Here is a 21,762-nt window from a genome sequence, read left to right on the forward strand (position 1 = left end):
CTTTTTCTACATACATTTGAAATGGAGCCACAGTAGACAGTGTCAGACAGTCGCCTCAACCACCACTATTTAGCGGACCCACGATCAGGAGTGATCAGGAGAGTCTGTTACGTTACTCCTGCTTTGCGTGCTGCTTCTTTGTAAGATTGCTTCTTTTTCTTGTCTCCTCTGTCTGAAGAATTCATTTCCTTTGCCCATTCTTTTAGGGCCATTCTTTGTGCTCCTAGCTGATTCTCAGGGGCAGAGGGATTGTTTTGTTTTTCTTTCCTGAGAATCTTTTCATTTCCCCTTGCTTTGTTTGTAGGATTCTGAGTAGAGAGATGTGATATCTTTCAGCTATGGAGCAGTGTACTACTTTTTTCTAACTTTCAGGACTTATGTTGAGAAAACCTCTAAATCCCTTTCAGTTTTGTTTTGTATCATTTCTCTCTGTAAGTGGAGACTTTCCTTGGTTTTTAATTTTCTCAAGTTACACATTTTGGCATCTGTGCCTTATCCTGTGGATTCAACCAGCTTTCTCAATCTGGAAATTTAACTCTTTTGATATATTTAAGGAAGTTTCCAGCCATTTTCTAAGCACCTTTTCAGGTACTTTCTTTCAGAAATTTGCCCCACATGAATGGAAAATCTTTAATTACATTATCACATGTCCTCAGTGCTTTTTAACGTTAGCTTTCATCCAGTCGGTGGGCATCTGTCTTTCCTTCTTCAGACCCGTAAGTCTCTTTACCCGTGCCATTGAGCCTGTCTGGTGAAATTTTTTGTGGGGTTTTTATTGCCTTTTTAAAAATGTATTTAGTCATATTTCTGTACATGAGATGCTACAGTACATCTGTGGAGGTCAGAGGCCCCTTTGCAGAAGTCGATTCTCTCCACCGTCTGGGGACTAGTCTCCGATCATAAGGTTTTGGTGGCGGACACTTTTTCCTATTGAGCCATCACACTGGCCCCTCCATCTGGTGTTTTAATATGTTTTCAGTTTTTGCCAGGAATTTCAATTTGTAAGTCAGCTTTTTTGTCACTGTATTTATAATTACTCATTGAGATAGTTTTGTGCTGGCTTTATTTGGTTCTTAGGTAATTCTAACATCTGTATCTGGGATGAGTGTTGGCTATTGCGTCTCACTCATTCTGAAATATTCTTGCTTAGTTTTGCTTTTAGTTTTTGTTTGGGTTTTGTTTTGTTTTATTGTTTGAGACAGGATCTTGTCACATAGACCAGGCTGTATGTCAGACTCACAGGCCCTCCTTTTGCCTCCAGATGTGGAATTAAAAGTGTGCACCACTTCACTTCATTCTCCTTCTTTCCTTTTACTTCTTGTCGTGCAGGGGTTTTATGCCTACCTTTTAAGGGCTCCATTTCTATTTTTTATACAGTAGGCTTGATAGTGATGATCGCTATTTATATTTTTTCGGCTTTTTCATGTAGCCCAGGCTAACCTCAAATTCGTTGTGTACCCGAGGCTGACCTTGACCCCTTACTCACCTCCTCCTCACCTCCCAAGTGCTGGAATACACTGCCATGTCGGTCACCAAGTGTAGTGTGTAGTGTGTAGGGATGCGGGGACAGCTTGAAGGAATCCGTCCTCTTCCACTTCACGGGACTAGGTGATCAACTCATTCATATGGCTTGGTGGCAACCACCTTCACCCACTGAGCCATCTTACCAGCTCTGTTGTGTTTTAACATTTTTTTAATAGAAACAAAGACATTTTGGTATTGTGGATTTTGGAATCTTATATAGGTCTGTCATAACAGCCCTCTGGACAGGCTTCTGTCAGGAGCACTGCCTTGTTCCTGTTTTATCCTTGGAGAGGAGGATGTTTTAGACTCAGGCTTGGGTCTTCCCTAAAGACTCAGTGTGGATGCTCAGGTTGTAACAAGTAGAGAGAAACAGTGGGACAGCGTGCAGCAGGGATCGCCTCACGTTTTCTGGTCCTGTGAAGCCCCCCCCCCCTGATCTTCACATAGAGCAGCATTTGTGGGGCTTTGCTGTCTGTACTTCCTGAGATTCCTCTGCTACTCGTTCTCTACTCCCTGTCTGGGATGTGGGAGCAGAAGAGACCCCAGGACGTCCCTGGCTGTCTTTGCCTTCCTTCGCCCTTTCAACAGGGCTCCTTTACCTTTGTTTGTTTGTTTCTCCTTTTTTCCACTAGCAATAATCGCGCCTCAGATAAACCTCATTGGCTACGATACTGCCACTGCGCAAAGCTTGTTTTTCTTTTTTTAAAGTCTAAAGTTTGTAGTTAGAATTAGTAGGGGGCTGGGGATTTAGCTCAGTGGTAGAGCGCTTGCCTGGCAAGCGCGGGGCCCTGGGTTCGGTCCCCAGCTCCGAAAAAAAGAACCAAAATAAAAAAAAAAAGAATTAGTAAAGAAACAGAAAGAAAGGTGATTTTTTTTTCCCACCTCCCCAAAGCAGGTGTACGGGTGTCATTTCTCAAATGACTGAAGATCTAGAAGTGGGTCCAGCACTTATGATGCTGATCAGGGAGGCACAAGAGCTGTGAGTTAGCACGGAAGGTTTTACATATACCTGAAGGAGGGAGCATCAAGAGCTCATCCCTTGGGGTTGGGGATTTAGCTCAGTGGTAGAGCGCTTGCCTAGGAAGCCCAAGGCCCTGGGTTCGGTCCCCAGCTCCGAAAAAAAGAACCAAAAAAAAAAAAAAAAAGCTCATGCCTCCTCCATCAGATCTTCATGCTGGTGGTGCAGCAGCACAGTTGTCATCTGCAGGTGAATGTGTGCCTGGTTAACATCAGTCACACCTGGATACTCTGCACTGAATAGTGTACTGTTTGACACTCTGGTCCACTGATCGTCCACTGATCTGGACATTTCCGGTGTTTTGTCTTGTTTTACTTGGTGGTTGTTGCTGGTTTGTTTGAAATACAGTCTTCCTGAAACCAACACTGATCTTGAGTTCCTGATCCTCTTGCCTTCATCTCTGAAGTGTTGGGATTACAGTAACCATGCCCAGCCTGGGCTGAGTTTTGTAAACCTAAGATGTTTCTCAAAATAATTGTATAAACCAAGCATTTAGGAGGCTGCTGCTGGAGGCTGCTGCTGCTGGATCAAAGCTGGTTTAATCTGTATAACATGAGCCCACCTTAAAAAACAAAACTACAGAAAAAAACTTAGTTTTTCTCCATAAATACCATGGAGTTGTGGCTTACAAGCTGGGTTATAAGAGGCAAGAGCTTTGTGCTTCCAGATGCCCATAGCTGCTGGTCCTTTATTGATGATATATAATGGAAGTGAGTGAGTGAGCCTAAGTAAACCACTTTCACCACCTTCTTCCTTCAGGCTTGGTGTTGTGGGGAGGGGAGTTGGGGGGTTTTGTTTGTTTGTTTTGGGGGTTTGTTTGTTTTTTGTCTTTTGCTTTAATGAAATTAAAGGGGCTTAGGGAAAAATATACCTTGTTTTTGAAGACTTAAGGATATAATACTACCCCAGCTGCATAGTGGTGTGCGTCTTTAATCCCAGCACTCAGGAGACAGAAATAGGCTTATCTCTGAGTTTGAGGACATCTAGGGCTATGCACAAAGACCCTGCCTCAAAAAAAGAGGGAAAGAACATAATTTCCCAACCTAGCTTGAAAGAAACATGAAGAGATTGATTCCTGGGCCACTGATGTTAAAGACTGACAAGGAGTTTTTATAAATCCCCCCTGAGAAGCAGCCATGGTGGTGCACACTGTAATTCCACTCCAGAGGCAGAAAGACTACAGAACATTCAAAGCCATCCTGGTCTACATAGCAAGGCAAGTTGAGAGCTAAATAACAACTGTCAGGGAGCAGAGCCACAAAGTCACCTGGAGATTTGTGTCCCTGCTTATGCTTGCAGGCTTCTGGCATCATTCTGGTTCCCTGATTCATAGGTCTCACAGCAGCCTTAGTTACACTTAACTCAGGCAGAAACGAGACTGCTTTTATCTCAGGCCATCCAATGCCAGGCTCTGCATGTTGTCTGCTGGTTCAGCTTTCATTCTGGAGCCTGAGAAAGTGCTGGCAGCAGGTATTCAAGTGCTAGTGACTTACACTGTGCTCTTTGCTCTTCTTGAATTGATACATTATTTCAGAGTAAGTGCCAAACTGGAAACAAACTAATGGTATCATTTGATAGTTTGCTCCTTTAATGATTTCAAGATGAAACAAGCATGATGCTCAAGAAAAGAGCCTCCTACTGTTCTTTCCAGTTTGAAACAGCTTTCAGATGAAGAGGCCTCTCCCCTGTAGAGACTGCTTCAGGGAGCATAGATAGTCAAAGTGAGGGTTAGCTCTGTAATAGCACTGCAGAATATCCCTGGAATGTCTAGCAGTTTGGATGTTCCAGGAGAAGAGGCTTGCCCTTAATCCAAGACTGTTTCCCTTTCTCTGCTGCCCTAGTTGTATCCTGAAGAACAGGTCTCCCACCAGCCGCTTGGTTCCCAGTGACTATTTCTCCCTCACATTGGAGACCCAGCTTGGTCACTCACTGTGTAATATGTACTCACATTACTGTTAAATGACTCATGTATATGGTCTGCTATTCTCTATCAGTTCCCCATTTTCTACTCTCTTAACTTTTTATTTACTTTTTGATTGATTTCTTTGACTCCTTCCACCTCTCCAAATTGGCTTTTATCTTTGGACTTTGAAATAAATTTAACTCTAAATTGTAAATAATTGCCAAATACTAGACTAATATGTGCATAATCGCTTTATTCTGGTTTACCGAGTAATAATCTTCGTGTGTAGTTATTAAGGTTTCTGCTTCTGATGGTAAATATTGTTTGTTTTCATATACATCAGGGGTATGTGATATTTCTTTTCTTTCTTTCTTTTTTTTTTTTTTTTTTTTTGCTCATTGGGGCATCCCTTCCTATAAACTGTGACCCCTGCATGGCTATGCCTTATCCCTCATCATCTGTAGGGTTCTATGGCCTACACGAGTCTGACCTTGACAAGGTCTTCCACTTACCCACCACCACTTTCATCGGGGGACAGGAGCCAGCACTTCCTCTTCGGGAGATCATCCGTCGGCTGGAGGTAAGAGCAGTTATTAGGAAAAAGTCTAACAGATGTTAGACCTGGCTATGTGTTTGGTTTTGGTCCTATGTTTTTAGAAACTGAAAGATAACCTTTTTTGTTTTTCTGTTTTATAGCTAGAAACCTACTTTTTGGTTAAAAAACATTAAAAACCTGTTTTCAGATTCCCTAGATTTTTTTTTCAGGTGCAAGTTGTCAGCCTGGAAATTTCTTCTACCTTTGTACAGGCCTGGAGTACCACTCCTTCCTTTCAGTTCTCCGTCCCTCTGTTTTTTCTTCCTTCCTGAACTTATCAGTATTCAGGGGACCCGCTTACATGTACTACAAGCAGCAGCTGAGAGCCTGGCCTTGGGCTGCTATGTGCCGCCCATCTCTCTTGGACAAGTTATTGCCTCTGTTCTGTATATAAGGGTAATTGTGGTGCCTGTTTCAGAAGGGAGTAGATTTGCTGAGAGGCCCTGGCCCATTATTAACTATTGAGCGCTAACTATTGGCTGGATGGTGGTGGTGCACACCATCAGGAGGCAGAGGCAGGCAGATCTTTGAGTTTGAGGCTAACCTGGCCCACAGAACTTGAAGTGGGCAAAATGCCTGGACAACTTTTAACTGTCAAAATGATGTGTTTAATATATTGGCTCAAATAAAATAGGACAATTAATCTCACCTGTTTCTACTTGGAAAATTGAGCTTACTAAAGATATATTTGCTAAGCTCTGTTTAATTGTATCACAACACATGCACACACTACATGTTATGATAATGAGAGGTTTATGTGCATTCCTTATTTTGAGTTGGGATTGCTCTTGGACAACAGTTAGGGCTTAGGCTTTCTGGGGTCTTGTGTATTTCTCCTGGCTCTTGGACATAGAAGCTCTATCATCCAAACCACACAGATAATGGCCCAGATAAGCCGGTTCTCCCACAAGAAGCCATGTCCCAAGTGACTTGGCTTTTCTGTGTGTCCCAACCTTTATCTTATTTATTCTAGTGCTGTCAGGACAGCAGTCAGATGAGAGCCATTTATACCAAGAACCTGTGTCACTTTCTAGGAGTCTGGTGAGGATGTGCACACACCACTTCATGCAAAACAAAAAATCTATTGCCTTTTTTCCCAGGTCCTTTGGCACCTCCATTTCCTCCACTGGGAAAGGAAGAGTGGCTCATGTCTCCTGTTCATTTCCCAAGATTATGAGTCCTGAATAATCTTGATACTGGTGTGAAGGAGTAAACAGCCCATAGCATGCTCAAGGGCCCTCCCCTTTTTCCCTCTGTTTGTCACATCTGGTAGCTCTTGAAAAACATTAGAAGTAGCACTTCTCAACCTCCTTAAACTAGTTTCATTAGAGCAGAAAGCTAAGAGCTCCCAAAACTCACATAACTTCCCAAAACTTACACAACTTTCCAAAACAAATTGAGTTCTCCTGAGAACTGAGCCAAGGACAGAGGGAACAAAAACGTTATCTACTGTCCAGATCTGTCTTAGTCAGGGTTTCTATTCCTGCACAAACATCATGACCAAGAAGTTGGGGAGGAAAGGGTTTATTCAGCTTACACTTCCACATTGCTGTTCCTCACCAAAGGAAGTCAGGACTGGAACTCCCACGGGGCAGGAAGCAGGAGCTGATGCAGAGGCCGTGGAGGGATGTTACTCACTGGCTTGCTTCCCCTGGCTTGCTCAGCTTGCTCTCTTATAGAACCCAAGACCACCAGCCCAGGGACAGCACCACCCACAATGGGCTGGGTCCTCCCCACTGGATCACTAATTGAGACAATGCCTTACAACTGGGTCTCATGGAGGCATTTCCTCAACTGAAGGTCGTTTCTCTGTGATAACTTCAGCTTGTGTCAAGTTGACACACAAAACCAGCCGGTACAAGATGTCTAACTGCATTTCTGAAGTAATGCTGACAAATTAGGGAGAATGTTGATGTTTGGAGGCTTTGACTCAGTAGTTTTCTCTGAGCTTTTAGTTGTTCAGTGATGGAAGTTCTGCCTAGTGGACTTAAAGGGCATAATGGATGGCTCTGGGCAACAGACGACTGTGCAGGGGTCAGCTCAGTAGTGACCAAGGGAAGTCTTCTGTCCTCAGCATTACCCCAGCAGCAGGCCACATGGCAGTGAGAGGCAGAGAAGCCCGTTGTTGGTGTAGCAGGAAGAACCTGTGGGACACTTGGTGTTAATAGCCTCTCTGGGGCTGAGTTATACAGAAGCACACCTTATTTTGCTGGTCATGTGCAGAACTGAGACATGACAATAGATTGGTGAAGCTGTGAAGCTAAGGGTAGCTCAATCTGACTTAGCAGTTCTAAGGCTTATTATCTTAGATGCTACATCATCAGTTCTGGGGAGGTAGAAGCAGAACAATCTCTGCTTGAGGCCAGCTTGGTCTAATAGCAAAGTACCAAGCCTACATAGTGAGACCCTGTCTCAGAAAAACTAAAAGGAAAAAGAAATGTCATGTAGATTGATTAAAACCTTTAATTTCGGGGCTGGAGAATTGGCTCAGTGGTTAAGAGCACTGACTGCTCTTCCCGAGGTCGTGAGTTCAATTCCCAGCAACCACATGATGGCTCACAACCATCTGTAATGGGATCTAATGCCCTCTTCTGGTGTGTCTGAAGACAGATATAGTGTACTTGTGTACATTAAATAAATAAATATTAAAAAAAAACACCTTTAATTTCAAAAGTCTTTCCAGCAATTTGATTTTTCTTTTGGCTACAAAAGCTGTAGTATATTGTGAACAGAAGTTCAGGAAAAGTCTGTTTTATTGTTCAAAGGACAGACACCTGACCATAAATTCAACAAGCCTTTAACTACCAGTGCCAGCTGACCTCATTGTCTAAACCAGATGGAGTCCCTGGGCTTGTGTTCGGATTCTGGCTCTGAAGACGGCTGGGGTGGAGGGTCTGCTGTTGCCTTTGCTAGTTCAGTGCGCTCCTGGCTTGCGCACCTGTGGTCTGGGCCTCCAATCTAGTTGTGTAAGTGGTAAAGGCTCAGCAAGGAGCGTGAGTGTGCGAGAATACCGGAGTTAGGCATCCCTGAGGGGAACTTACAAGATCCCTCCAGTTGTATAGGCTATTTCTCTTCTCTTCTTAACTTCCTTTCCATAAGAGCCAGCTCTATTGCTGGTCTCCACCTTTGCAGAACTGACCGCTACCTCCTTCCTCAGGTGTGATTCAAGACTTATTGGGTCTATTCAAGACCTGTGCTTTTACCCAGGCATGGTGTCACATGCCACCACCATCATTATCATTATTATTATTAAATTATTGGGATGAATACCTTTAATCCAAGCATTTGGTAGGCAGAGATAAGTGAGTCTCTGTGAGTTCGAAGCCAAATTGGTCTACGTAGTGAGTTTGAAGCTAGCCCAAGCTATACAGTCTCAGAAAAGAAGTCATGTCCTTTTCCCTGAGCTGTCCCGTTCTTCAGACCTGAAGTTTCCAGAGGAGTCCGTTATTAGAAAGTTGAGGTTAAAAGGTTTTAAGTCTTTAAGTAACCACCAAGCTCACTAGCTTTTCTTTTCATGGATGGTGGACATACTGTAAAGTCAGCCTACCTTTCTTAGAAAAGGATCCAGTCCAAAAGCTGGCATGGTCTTCACTACCTCTGTGAAAATAATGAACCTGTTGTTCATTAGCCTGGCCTCTTACCCCTCAGGTTCCCAGTCCTAAGAAAAGGTTATGGCTATGTTAGAAGGACCTCAGAAGCTAAGTGTGGCTTATCCTGGCACGAGGGAGGCCACGGCAGGAGGATTACAACTTGATTTCTGCCTTCTGTCAGAGCACCTTGGCTGGAAAAAGGAAGTTTGCTTCTCCCTGGCCTGAATAAAAGGGCAGTGGTAATCTTCACACAGTGTGGCTGGGTTAAACATACCCTTGCCAGTATGGAGGGCAGTGGACAGGTAGATGGCTTATTGCTGACACACTGGAATAGTTTATGTTCATCATTGACTCTTGTGTCCCTGTATATATGTGGACAGATGGCCTACTGCCAGCACATTGGTGTGGAGTTCATGTTCATTAACGATTTGGAGCAATGCCAGTGGATCCGGCAGAAGTTTGAGACCCCTGGGATCATGCAGTTCACCAATGAGGAGAAGCGGACCCTGCTGGCCAGGCTTGTACGGTCCACCAGGTAAAGCATGTGGTCGGGCCATGGGCTCCCAGGCCCACTTATGGGGTGTTGGTCGCCTGTCCTCCAGGCATGGGAATGGCTGTATCGACAAGTATGTGATAGGTTTGGCCAGGCGAATAAAGTTGGCCTCCATTGTACCCTCTTGTCATTGGAGAATGCTTATACTGAGGCTGGGCCTGTAGGCATCGCTCTTCAAGTTGACTGATTCTCCATCCAGGTTTGAGGAGTTCCTGCAGCGAAAGTGGTCCTCTGAGAAGCGTTTTGGTCTGGAAGGCTGTGAGGTGCTGATCCCTGCCCTCAAGACAATCATTGACATGTCAAGTGCAAATGGAGTGGACTATGTGATCATGGGGATGCCACACAGGTACTTCAGACCCTTAGAGCCTGGAAGGGACAGAAGGCCCTGTTGCTCCTGCATGGAGTGGCAGCTAGAGATCTGAGAATGCCTGAGTGTATTAGGATGTGTTGCTTTCCAAGGCCCTTACACTCCCACGTCGGGATGACTACAAAGTCAGTCTCAGAGCCAAATATAATTACACTTGTATTTCATTCTATAGGAGTTTTGTTAAAATTAAATCCAGGTGGGCATGGTAGTATGTGCCTATAATCTCAGTTCTTGAGAGGCTAGGGCAGGAAAATCACAAATTTGAAGTCCATGTTGGGCTACAGTAAGTTCTAAACTAGCTTTTACTACAGAATAAAAGTATGTCTCATAAGTAAACCCAGTGCCATTGCTGCTGTCTCACTTGTAACAATGACTGCTCTCTGAGATCTGGGAGAGACGGGGAGCTGGGCTCGTAGTTCTGTACTTTCTGCCTTTCTCTTGTCTGTGTGCTATGGCTCTGCATGCCCAACAGCCAGAGAGTTGGTGTCCACATCAACTTTGAATCACAACATTCTTGGGCTATAAACCAAGGAGATGCTGCTGTGTCCTGGGTAGGGGCAGGGTGGAGCAGCTTTCCCCTGGAACTTACTCAGTGTTCCCTGTGTCCCAGAGGACGACTGAACGTGCTAGCCAATGTCATCAGGAAGGAGCTGGAGCAGATATTCTGTCAGTTTGACTCGAAGCTGGAGGCAGCTGATGAGGTGAGCTTCTGTGAGGAGGAATGTCCGCTACAGTCGTCTCAGCCTGCTTGAGACTCCCAGGTTTCTCAGAATGTCTTAATTGAAGCTTTGCTCTTACACACCATTTACAGTTTGCCTTCCTTATCAGAATTGGCCAACCTCCTCTACCGTGAAGCCTTATATTCCTCCTGCTGGGGCAACAATATTCCTTCTGCCCAAGTAACTCTATATTTGTGCATGGGAGGTATAATATTGGGGAGAGCCTCCCCATCCTTCCACAGTTAGGTCCTAGGAGTCAAAGTCCCATGGGTACTGCCATTGAGAATGAACCTCTCCAACCAATATCACTTGTCTTTTTATTTTCTGTTTGTCCTGGCTGTCTTGGAACATGTAGACCAGGCTGACCTCAAACTCAAAGATCCATCTGTCTCTGCCTCCCAAGCACTGGGCCTAAAGGCGTGTGCACCACTGCCTGGCATCACTTCTCATTTTTATCTTCAGGGTTCCGGGGACATGAAGTACCACCTGGGCATGTATCACCGAAGGATCAACCGTGTGACCGACAGAAACATCACTCTGTCCTTGGTGGCTAACCCTTCCCACTTAGAGGCTGCTGACCCTGTAGTGATGGGAAAGACCAAAGCTGAACAGTTCTACTGTGGAGACACTGAAGGGAAAAAGGTGAGGCCCTAAGAGGTCTATGAGCACAGGTGTCGTCCCATGGCTTCCTACACTTATAATCACCAAAACCACGGAAGGCTTTACCTTGTGTCTTCAAAGTACTGATGTAGAAGCCAGTTTTGGTTATGGACAGAAAAGGGGACTGCAAAGAAAAGGTGTGGGGCGCAGATGGTCAGGAGAGATTTGTCACTGGTGAGGCCAGAAGTGTGTAATAGACAGCCCCAAACTGCCATGGTGTTTCCTTTGTGTGACAGAATACTGGGTAATGGTTGGCTGGCTTGCTCAAATATAAAAACCCTTACCTGACTGTAGTCTTATTATTATTTAACCTCAGGATGTAATTCTTAATTGTAACAAATTTTGTATCTGTATAGTAAATTGTATAGTTCTTACTAATAGTGATACAGAAGTGAAAGGAGAAAAGCTCAGTTTACATGGTACATTGATTGACAAGTTAAAAAGGCACTGTTAACCTTTCAAGCAACTTTATTCTGTTTGAAGAAATAGGGGTAAATGAAAGGAGGCAAATGTCAGGAAGTCAGGGAACATGTGTAAGGGAAGCAGATCTGCAAAGTGAGGCATAGCACTGTAGAATAAGCATTCATAGATGTGTTGTAGTGGATGAGGACTAAGGCAGACAGACGGATATATCAGGGCTGGAGAACTGACTTGTGGTTAAGAATACATGATACTCCTGCCACTCAATTCCCAACACTCACGTCAGACCTCTCAGTGACTGTCTGCAACTCCAGCTTCAGGGAATCTAACGCTTTCTGCCTCAGCACACCCTTCACTAGTGCACATGCACGCACACATGATTAAAACACACAAAAATTAAAATATTTAATTGAAGAAACAATATGATTTAGGGAGATGGGAAGAAATGAATGTTCTGTACAGATATATTAAGAAGAGAGGTTTTGGACCATAGCAGCAAGCCAAACCTCTCAGTTTTAGTAGGAAGAATCAATCCTCTTACTGGGGTCTGCAATACTTTTTTTTTTTTTTTTTTAATTTAAAGATAAAGACTCAGTTTAGAACAGGCTGGTCTCATCTAAGAGAGTCTGCCCAGCCTGAGAGTTAGGATTGTATATGTGAGCCACCATACCTGGTTTTTATACTTAAAATAATCTAATTCGGGGCTGGAGAGATGTTGTAGCCATTAAGAGCACTTGTTGCTCTTGAAGATGTGTGGTACATAGGAGGTAAAACACCTACACATAAGTTTAAAAGCCCTGTAAATCACATTATCAGGCTTAGCCACTTAGAGGAAGGTGACAGAGCTGGGCTGGGATAGCTTTGGGAGTTGAAAGCAGTTTCTCATTTATGATGATCACTGTCACGGACACATAAAGGATACTTACTGGGTTCCAGTTCAGGGGCTGGGTGGTGCCTGAACAGAAAATCTTTTAAGTAGATACAGAATGTCTACAGTGAGGCTCCTTGTCTTAAATGTAGCCTCTCACCCACTTAGAACACTAGGGTTTTGTGATGGGGCTGGCCCAGATATTTAGTCCTGGGTAATAAAATGAAGTTGTAAGTAGGTTTGGATGATGTCTGCATTTGAAAATGTGGACAACAAGCCACTCAGGCAGACATTGTTTCGAAAGTTAGATGATGACATAGACAGACTAAGAGAAGTCATGAACCAAATGGACTTAACAGATATTTATAGAACATTCTATCCTAAAAGAAAAGGATATACCTTCTTCTCACCACCTCATGGTACTTTCTCCAAAATTGACCATATAATTGGTCATAAAACAGGCCTCAACAGATACAGAAAGGTAGAAATAATCCCATGCGTCCTATCAGACCACCATGGGCTAAAGCTGGTCTTCAATAACAATAAGGGAAGAATGCCCACATATACATGGAGTTGAACAATGCTCTACTCAATGATAACCTGGTCAAGGAAGAAATAAAGAAAGAAATTAAAGACTTTTTAGAATTTAATGAAAATGGGGCTAGAGAGATGGCTCAGAGGTTCAGAGCACTGTCTGCTCTTCCAGAGGTCCTGAGTTCAATTCCCAGCAACCACACGGTGGCTCACAACCACCTATAATCAGGTCTGGTGCCCTCTTCTGGCCTGTAGTTGCATACATGCAGGCAGAAAGCTGTATGATGTATACATAATAAATAAATTAATTTTAAAAAAAAGATATAGCAAAATTATCAGATCTGAATCTTAAATTATTTTTAAAAAAAAATAAGAATTTAATGAAAATGAAGGTACAGGGCTGGAGAGCTGGCTCAGTGGTTAAGAGCACCAAATGCTCTTCCAGAGGTCCAGAGTTCAATTCCCAGCAACCACATGGTGGCTCACAACCATCTGTAATGGGATCCGATGCCCTCTTTGGGTGTGTCTGAAGATACCTACAGTGTACTCATATAAATAAAATAAATGAATCTTTAAAAAAAAAAAAAGAAAGAAAGAAAAGAAAATGAAGGTACAACATACCCAAACTTATGGGACACAATGAAAGCTGTGCTAAGAGGAAAACTCATAGCTCTGAGTGCCTGCAGAAAGAAACAGAGAGCATATATTAGCAGCTTGACAGCACACCTAAAAGCTCTAGAACAAAAAGAAGCAAATACACCCAGGAGGAGTAGAAGGCAGGAAATAATCAAACTCAGAGCTGAAATCAACCAAGTAGAAACAAAAAGGACCATAGAAAGAATCAACAGAACCAAAAGTTGGTTCTTTGAGAAAATCAACAAGATAGATAAACCCTTAGCCAGACTAAGGAGAGGACACAGAGAGTGTGTACAAATTAACAAAATCAGAAATGAAAAGGGAGACATAACTACAGAATCAGAGGAAATTCAAAAAATCATCAGATCCTACTACAGAAGCCTATATTCACCAAAACTTGAAAATCTGCAGGAAACAAACAATTTCCTAGACAGATACCAGGTACTAAAGTTAAATCAGGAACAGATAAACCATTTAAACAACCCCATAACTACTAAGGAAATAGAAGCAGTCATTAAAGGTCTCCCAACCAAAAAGAGCCCAGGTCCAGACGGGTTTAGTGCAGAATTCTATCAGACCTTCATAGAAGACCTCATACCAATATTATCCAAACTATTCCACAAAATTGAAACAGATGGAGCACTACCGAATTCCTTCTATGAAGCCACAATTACTCTTATACCTAAACCACACAAAGACCCAACAAAGAAAGAGAACTTCAGACCAATTTCCCTTATGAATATCGACGCAAAGATACTCAATAAAATTCTGGCAAACCGAATCCAAGAGCACATCAAAACAATCATCCACCATGATCAAGTAGGCTTCATCCCAGGCATGCAGGGATGGTTTAATATACGAAAAACCATCAACGTGATCCATTATATAAACAAACTGAAAGAACAGAACCACATGATCATTTCATTAGATGCTGAGAAAGCATTTGACAAAATTCAACATGATAAAAGTCCTGGAAAGAATAGGAATTCAAGGCCCATACCTAAACATAGTAAAAGCCATATACAGCAAACCAGTTGCTAACATTAAACTAAATGGAGAGAAACTTGAAGCAATCCCACTAAAATCAGGGACTACACAAGGCTGCCCACTCTCTCCCTACTTATTCAATATAGTTCTTGAAGTTCTAGCCAGAGCAATCAGACAACAAAAGGAGGTCAAGGGGATACAGATCGGAAAAGAAGAAGTCAAAATATCACTATTTGCAGATTATATGATAGTATATTTAAGTGATCCCAAAAGTTCCACCAGAGAACTACTAAAGCTGATAAACAACTTCAGCAAAGTGGCTGGGCATAAAATGAACTCAAATAAATCAGTAGCCTTTCTCTACACAAAAGAGAAACAAGCCGAGAAAGAAATTAGGGAAACGACACCCTTCATAATAGTCCCGTAATATAAAATACCTCGGTGTGATTTTTAATTAAGCAAGTGAAAGATCTGTGTGATAAGAACTTCAAGCCTCTGAAGAAAGAAATTGAAGAAGACCTCAGAAGATGGGAAGATCTCCCATGCTCATGGATTGGCAGGATTAATATAGTAAACATGGCCATTTTACCAAAAGCAATCTACAGATTCAATGCAATCCCCATCAAAATACCAATCCAATTCTTCAGAGAGTTAGAACAATTTGCAAATTCATCTGGAATAACAAAAAACCCAGGATAGCTAAAACTATCCTCAACAATAAAAGGACTTCTGGGGGAATCACTATCCCTGAACTCAAGCAGTATTACAGAGCAATAGTGATAAAAACTGCATGGTATTGGTACAGAGACAGACAGATAGACCAGTGGAATAGAATTGAAGACCCAGAAATGAACCCACATACCTATGGTCACTTGATTTTTGACAAAGGAGCCAAAACCATCCAATGGAAAAAAGATAGCATTTTCAGCAAATGGTGCTGGTTCAACTGGAGGTCAACATGTAGAAGAATGCAGATCGATCCATGCTTATCACCCTGTACAAAGCTTAAGTCCAAGTGGATCAAGGACCTCCACATCAAACCAGATACACTCAAACTAATAGAAGAAAAAGTGGGGAAGCATCTCAAACACATGGGCACTGGAGAAAGTTTCCTGAACAAAACATCAATGACTTATGCTCTAAGATCAAGAATTGACAAATGGGACCTCCTAAAACTGCAAAGCTTCTGTAAGGCAAAGGACACTGTTGTTAGGACAAAACGACAACGAACAGATTGGGAAAAGATCTTTACCAATCCTACAACAGATAGAAGCCTTATATCCAAAATATACAAAGAACTCAAGAAGTTAGACCGCAGGGAGACAAATAACCCTATTAAAAATGGGGTTCAGAGCTAAACAAAGAATTCACAGCTGAGGAATGTCGAATGGCTGAGAAACACCTAAAGAAATGTTCAACATCTTTAGTCATAAGGGAAATGCAAATCAAAACAACCCTGAGATTTCACCTCACACCAGTGAGAATGGCTAAGATCAAGAACTCAGGTGACAGCAGATGCTGGCGAGGATGCGGAGAAAGAGGAACACTCCTCCATTGTTGGTGGGATTGTAGATTGGTACAACCATTCTGGAAATCAGTCTGGAGGTTCCTCAGAAAATTGGACATTGCACTACCTGAGAATCCAGCTATATCTCTCTTGGGCATATACCCAAAAGATGCTCCAACATATAACAAAGACACATGCTCCACTATGTTCATCGCAGCCTTATTTATAATAGCCAGAAGCTGGAAAGAACCCAGATGCCCTTCAACAGAGGAATGGACTCCTTCTTTAAAAGGGGAACAAGATGGGGTTGGGGATTTAGCTCAGTGGTAGATCGCTTGCCTAGGAAGCGCAAGGCCCTGAGTTCAGTCCCCAGCTCCGAAAAAAAGAACCAAAAAAAAGGGGGGGGGGGGACAAGAATACCCTTGACAGGGAATAGGGAGGCAATGTTTAGAACAGAGGCAGAAGGAACACCCATTCAGAGCCTGCCCCACATGTGGCCCATACATATACAGCCACCAAACTAGATAAGATGGATGAAGCAAAGAAGTACAGGCCGACAGGAGCCGGATGTAGATCGCTCCTGAGAGACACAGCCAGAATACAGCAAATGCACAGGCGAATGCCAGCAGCAAACCACTGAACTGAGAATGGGACCCCCGTTGAAGGAATCAGAGAAAAGACTGGAAGAGCTTGAAGGGGCTCGAGACCCCATATGAACAACAAAGCCAACCAACCAGAGCTTCCAGGGACTAAGCCACTACCCAAAGACTATACATGGACTGACCCTGGGCTCCAACCTCATAGGTAGCAATGAATAGCCTAGTAAGAGCACCAGTGGAAGGGGAATCCCTTGGTACTGCCAAGACTGAACCCCCAGTGAACATGATTGTTGGGGGGAGGGTGGTAATGGGGGGAGGATGGGGAGGGGAAGCCCATATAGAAGGGGAGGGGGAGGGACTAGGGGGTTGTTGGCCTGGAAACCGGGAAGGGGAATAACAATCGAAATGTAAATAAGAAATACTCAAGTTAATAAAGATAAAAAAAATAAAATGAAATAAAAAATAAAGATAAAAATGTTAAATGACACGGAATAAAATAATGGGAAAGGTGGCAGAGAAGTATACAACATTATTGGTCTTTTTTAGGATCTTAGTCAAGGGAGTTAGCTAGCCCCTAGTTGGCTGAAAATTCACACAAGGATATTCTTGTCTATAGCAAATTTTAGACTAGCCTTAGATCATGAAATCCTGTCTTTTAAATGTTGGGGTACCAAGAGGAGAAGTAATTCTGCCTCTTAAATAGTTTCACACTCACTGCATCCTCAACTCTTCCCTATATCTTTGGCCTGCCCTGCTTCATGCTTAAACAGGCCAGCTCACTTCCTTAAAATCAGTTAAGCAATCCTATACCGGTCTTTGCCTTATTGGTTCTGTGTTTCTGGAGAACCCTGACTAGTATTAGGGATAGAGAGAGCATGGGCTGTGTAGCCAAAGATGGTTCCTCCTAGGGATGCCTAAGCCAATAGGTAAACACTGGGCTGCCGGAGGAGATTGTGATAGGTGTGAGGTGTGGTACACAAGGACACAGAAATAACCTGTTATTTTTATAAATATTTTATTTATAATATATAGAAATATCAGAGTAACAGATGGTATTAAGGGTTTCTTATGTGCACCTGTAGGGCAAGATGGGAATGATCATAAACTGGGGAGAAGGGAGAGGATGCCAGCTGAGAGATGCAGGAGTCACAAATCAGGATCATCGTTGTCTTGGTGATTTTCTGCTGTGAACAGACACCATGACCAAGGCAGCTCTTATAAGGACAACATTTGGGATTGGCTTACAGGTTCAGAGATTCAGTCCATTGTCATCAAGTCAGGAACCAGGCAGGCATGGTGCAGGCAGAGCTGAGAGTTCTACATCTTCATCTGAAGGCTGCTAGTGGAAGATTCACTTCTAGCCCACACCCACGGTGACACACCTACTCCAACAGGGCCACACCTTCTAATGGTGCCACTTCCTGGGCGGAGCACATACAAACCATTACAATCGTCCATTAGCCACTCAGGGAACTAGCTGAGGTGGGTCCCCGTGTTGCTGAGGCTGAGGCTAGACGAAGGTGTGAGAAGGAGTAAGATACAGTTCTTCCCTCCGAAATCACTGCTGTACTCATTGCCAAGAAGATGATTTGAAGGGAAGTTGGCAGGCGGTGACCAGGCCACGTAACCAGACCAGGCTGGATGTTGGAGCAGCCAGAGTCATGACAGATGAAGAAACCTATTTCCTGGGGTAGCTGAGTGGCTGCGGCTGGAGTTGCTTCTTGGATAAGAGGTTTTGTAAGGTGTAGGAGGATTCTTATAGGATGCAGAAGGGGTGACACAATAGGTATGTGGCTTTCTCTGTATTCAGAGCAAGTGCTGGCTGGCAAATGGTGGCATATATGGTGACGAGTTAGGGGCTAGTAAGGATGGGAACCGTCTGAGTTATGAACTATTGCATGGAATAGCTCAGGAGGTAAAGGAACTCCCTTGATCCCCAAAACCTACAGAAATTTGGGAGAACCCAACTCTGAAAGGCTGTCTTCTGACCTGCACACTTGCAGTGTGCTGTGCGCCCTTCTTCCCGTATCCTACATTCAAACACACAGGAAACAAGTTGGGGGGGAAACGTTTGTTTTTCGGATTGAACAGTCCAGATGTGTTACCTTGGGGGTCTCTGCAGGTGATGTCTATCCTGCTGCATGGGGATGCTGCCTTTGCTGGCCAGGGTATCGTGTATGAGACCTTCCATCTCAGCGACCTGCCATCCTATACAACCCACGGCACCGTTCACGTGGTTGTCAACAACCAGGTAAGCCCGGATGTCCAATGAGCCCCTGCTATGTCCTCCTGGTCATTTAAAACCTTCACTGCTGGGCTGGAGAGATGACTCAGTGGTTAACAGCACCCGACTGCTCTTCCAGAGTTCATGAGTTCAATTCCCAGCAACCGCATGGTGGCTCACAACCATCTGTAAAGAGATCTGATGCCCCCTTCTGGTGTATCTGAAGACAGCTACAGTGTACTTATATATATAATAAATAAAATAAATCTTAAAAAAAAAAAAAAAACCTTCACTGCTGTATGATTATATACAGAAATGGGTTTTTATTACATTTGGGTAACACATGGGATTCCAGAGCTGGCTCAGCAGTTGAGAGCATCGGTTGTTCTTCCAGATGTCTGAGTTCAATTCCCGGTACCTACATGCCTGCTTACAACCGTCTATAACTATAGTCCTTACAATATGATGCCCTCTTCGGTGTGTATGCAAAACACCTCTACACACAAAATAAACAAATGATTTTAAAAAATTCTTTGAATAACATAGCCACTTTTTATAGTGGACAGATTTTAATTACATTAGTTAAGGAAGGGGCATTACAGTTTTAGAGTTTTTTCTGTCTAGAGCCACAGTTATAGGTAGTTTTCTCTTTAAGAAACTGGAATCCTAGGGGTTGGGGATTTAGCTCAGGCCTAGCAAGCGCAAGGCTCTGGGTTCTGTCCTCAGCCCCCCCCCCCCCCCCAAAAAAAAAAGAAAGAAAGAAAGAAACTGGAATCCTATATACACATCTTACTATCCACTCTTTATTTACCACATTATTTGCAGCTGTCATTACAGAAGTCTTGTTTGATAAAACAGACTTTTTTTTTAAACATTTATTTATTTATTATGTATACATCATACAGCTTTCTGCCTGCATGTATGCACCTGCGGACCAGAAGAGGGCACCAGACCTGATAGATGGCTGTGAGCCACCATGTGGTTGCTGGGAATTGAACTCAGGACCTCTGGAAGAGCAGTCAGTGCTCTTAACCTCCGATAAAACAGACTTCTAATCTTAGGGTTTTTTGTTCTAGTAATGCTTCAATTACTAGTATTCTTCTAGTTCTCACTGTTTTAATTCTGCCCAGTGTTGACACTTGTTATCTATTACCCATTGGGACATCTCACCCAATACGTGTAACTCTTCCTGACCATATATATGTGGTATCATGTGCGTGTGTGTGTGTGTGTGTATGTATGTGTGTTCGTGTGTGTGTGCGTATGAATATGTGGTGTCATATATGTATGTCAATATAAATATCATTTAGACATCAAACAGAGCAAGGGCTCCTGTGCCCCTAACACAGAGCTTATAATTTATTGAGGGGCGGAGACTCAGAGTGTCCCTAAGGATAAGGAGGCCAGAGTTAGCAATGAAGTCCCTGAGAACTTGATGCCTAAGTGGAAACCTAAAGGTCGAGTAGACAAATGGCAGCAGTGGGACAGGCAGAGAGGAAGGAAGTCTTTATGTCTTGAGGGAATCTGTTCATCCCAGATGTTCAGTGAGCCTGAACTGCATCAGCTAGTGCCCAGAGAAAGCTGCAGGGAGATGGATAGCTCAGACTGCGAAGCACTTGCCTGTAGACCCAAGCTCAGTCCCCACCTAACATACAAGAAGCTGTGTTTGAGGGCTGGAGAGATGGCTCAACAATTACTGAGCACTGGCTGTTCTTCTAGAGGACCCAAGTTCAATTCCCAGTGTCTACCTGGCAGCTCCAGTTGTATGTAACTCTAGTTCCGTGAGCCTCAAATCTTTTGGCTTCTGTGGACACACACATGATGCATAGATAGATAGATAGATAGATAGATAGATAGATAGATAGATAGATAGATAGATAGATATAGATAGATAAATATTCATACACAGATTAATTTATAAAAAAGGTACATACAATCACACACACTTATAATTCCAGAGGTGGAGACAAGAGGATCTCTAGCCTAATTAGTGAACTCAAGATCAATGCAGACCTCTCTCAAACCAAATGGACGGCAGTCCTGAGCGTAATACCTGAGGTTGTCCTCTGCCCACCACATGCACATATACACATACCAGTGCACACATGCATGCATCTACAAAGAAAGCTGCAGTCCAGATGCATTGTGAGGTTTGGGCAGGACTGGTGAGTGACAAAGAGATACCACACAACGTGGCAAAGCGGCCACTGACTGAGTGATATGATTGACCAGCCATGATTTAAATTCGGCACCTCACATGCATTAACTTAATCCCTGGGTTGCTACCCACACACTGGGGGTGGAATTAGCATTAGCGGTTTTTCTTTTGTTTTTTCATTTATTCTTTCTTTCTTTCTTTCTTTCTTTCTTTTTTTCTTTCTTTCTTTCTAGCACAGTCTCACTATATAGCCCAGGCTGGTCAAGAACTCACTCTGTAGCCCAGACTGGCATAGAACTCACGGGGATACTGCTTCTGCCCCCTAGCGAGACCTTCTATTCCATAATTACAGATTGGCTTTCTGCACACTGGGGAAGCATGCTCCCACTCCCCTACTCTACCATAGCAGAGGAATAGAAGAGTTACACATTAGTGAAGTGAGATCTTAAATGTACACTTAGGTGTATTTCCATAAATATGCCTCCAGAAAAAATAATCTGGAAAACATAAAAATGCTCATATTACGACCTAGTCCCTATGTGAAACATATATGAATTTTGTCGTCAGAGTAGGGAAACAAGCAAAATTTCAGCAAAGACACCACTTAGGGCACATACTCGTAGTACAGCAGCAGGAAGTGCGGGCTCTGCCCAACAGTGCCTACCACCCTCCATACCCTGTTGCCAGACCTTCTGTTCCATAATTACAGATTGGCTTCACCACAGACCCTCGGATGGCCCGCTCTTCTCCCTACCCCACTGATGTGGCCCGAGTGGTGAACGCCCCCATTTTCCATGTCAACTCAGATGACCCTGAAGCTGTCATGTATGTATGCAAGGTGGCAGCTGAGTGGAGAAACACCTTCCACAAGGATGTTGTTGTTGATCTGGTAAGTGATGC

The 21,762-nt window shown here is 43.4% G+C and overlaps 1 protein-coding gene and 1 pseudogene across 15 annotated transcripts in view; one reads left to right on the forward strand and one right to left on the reverse strand.

Moving 5' to 3' along the window:
- Ogdh (oxoglutarate dehydrogenase) overlaps nt 1–21,762 on the forward strand; it is a 67,457-nt gene that overhangs the window by 34,853 nt on the left and 10,842 nt on the right. For all 15 annotated transcript variants that reach the window (XM_039092222.2, XM_006251448.5, XM_039092218.2 and 12 more), the window contains 7 exons: nt 4,910–5,025; nt 9,011–9,165; nt 9,383–9,529; nt 10,161–10,251; nt 10,732–10,911; nt 18,603–18,731; nt 21,572–21,751. In XM_039092222.2, the coding sequence (XP_038948150.1) occupies nt 4,910–5,025; nt 9,011–9,165; nt 9,383–9,529; nt 10,161–10,251; nt 10,732–10,911; nt 18,603–18,731; nt 21,572–21,751 (998 nt within the window). The remainder of the gene's footprint in view (nt 1–4,909; nt 5,026–9,010; nt 9,166–9,382; nt 9,530–10,160; nt 10,252–10,731; nt 10,912–18,602; nt 18,732–21,571; nt 21,752–21,762) is intronic.
- On the reverse strand, nt 2,144–2,213 carry LOC120096860 (U4 spliceosomal RNA; annotated as a pseudogene).

The sequence above is a fragment of the Rattus norvegicus genome, chromosome 14, assembly GCF_036323735.1.
Source record: "Rattus norvegicus strain BN/NHsdMcwi chromosome 14, GRCr8, whole genome shotgun sequence".
Lineage (NCBI taxonomy): Eukaryota > Metazoa > Chordata > Mammalia > Rodentia > Muridae > Rattus > Rattus norvegicus.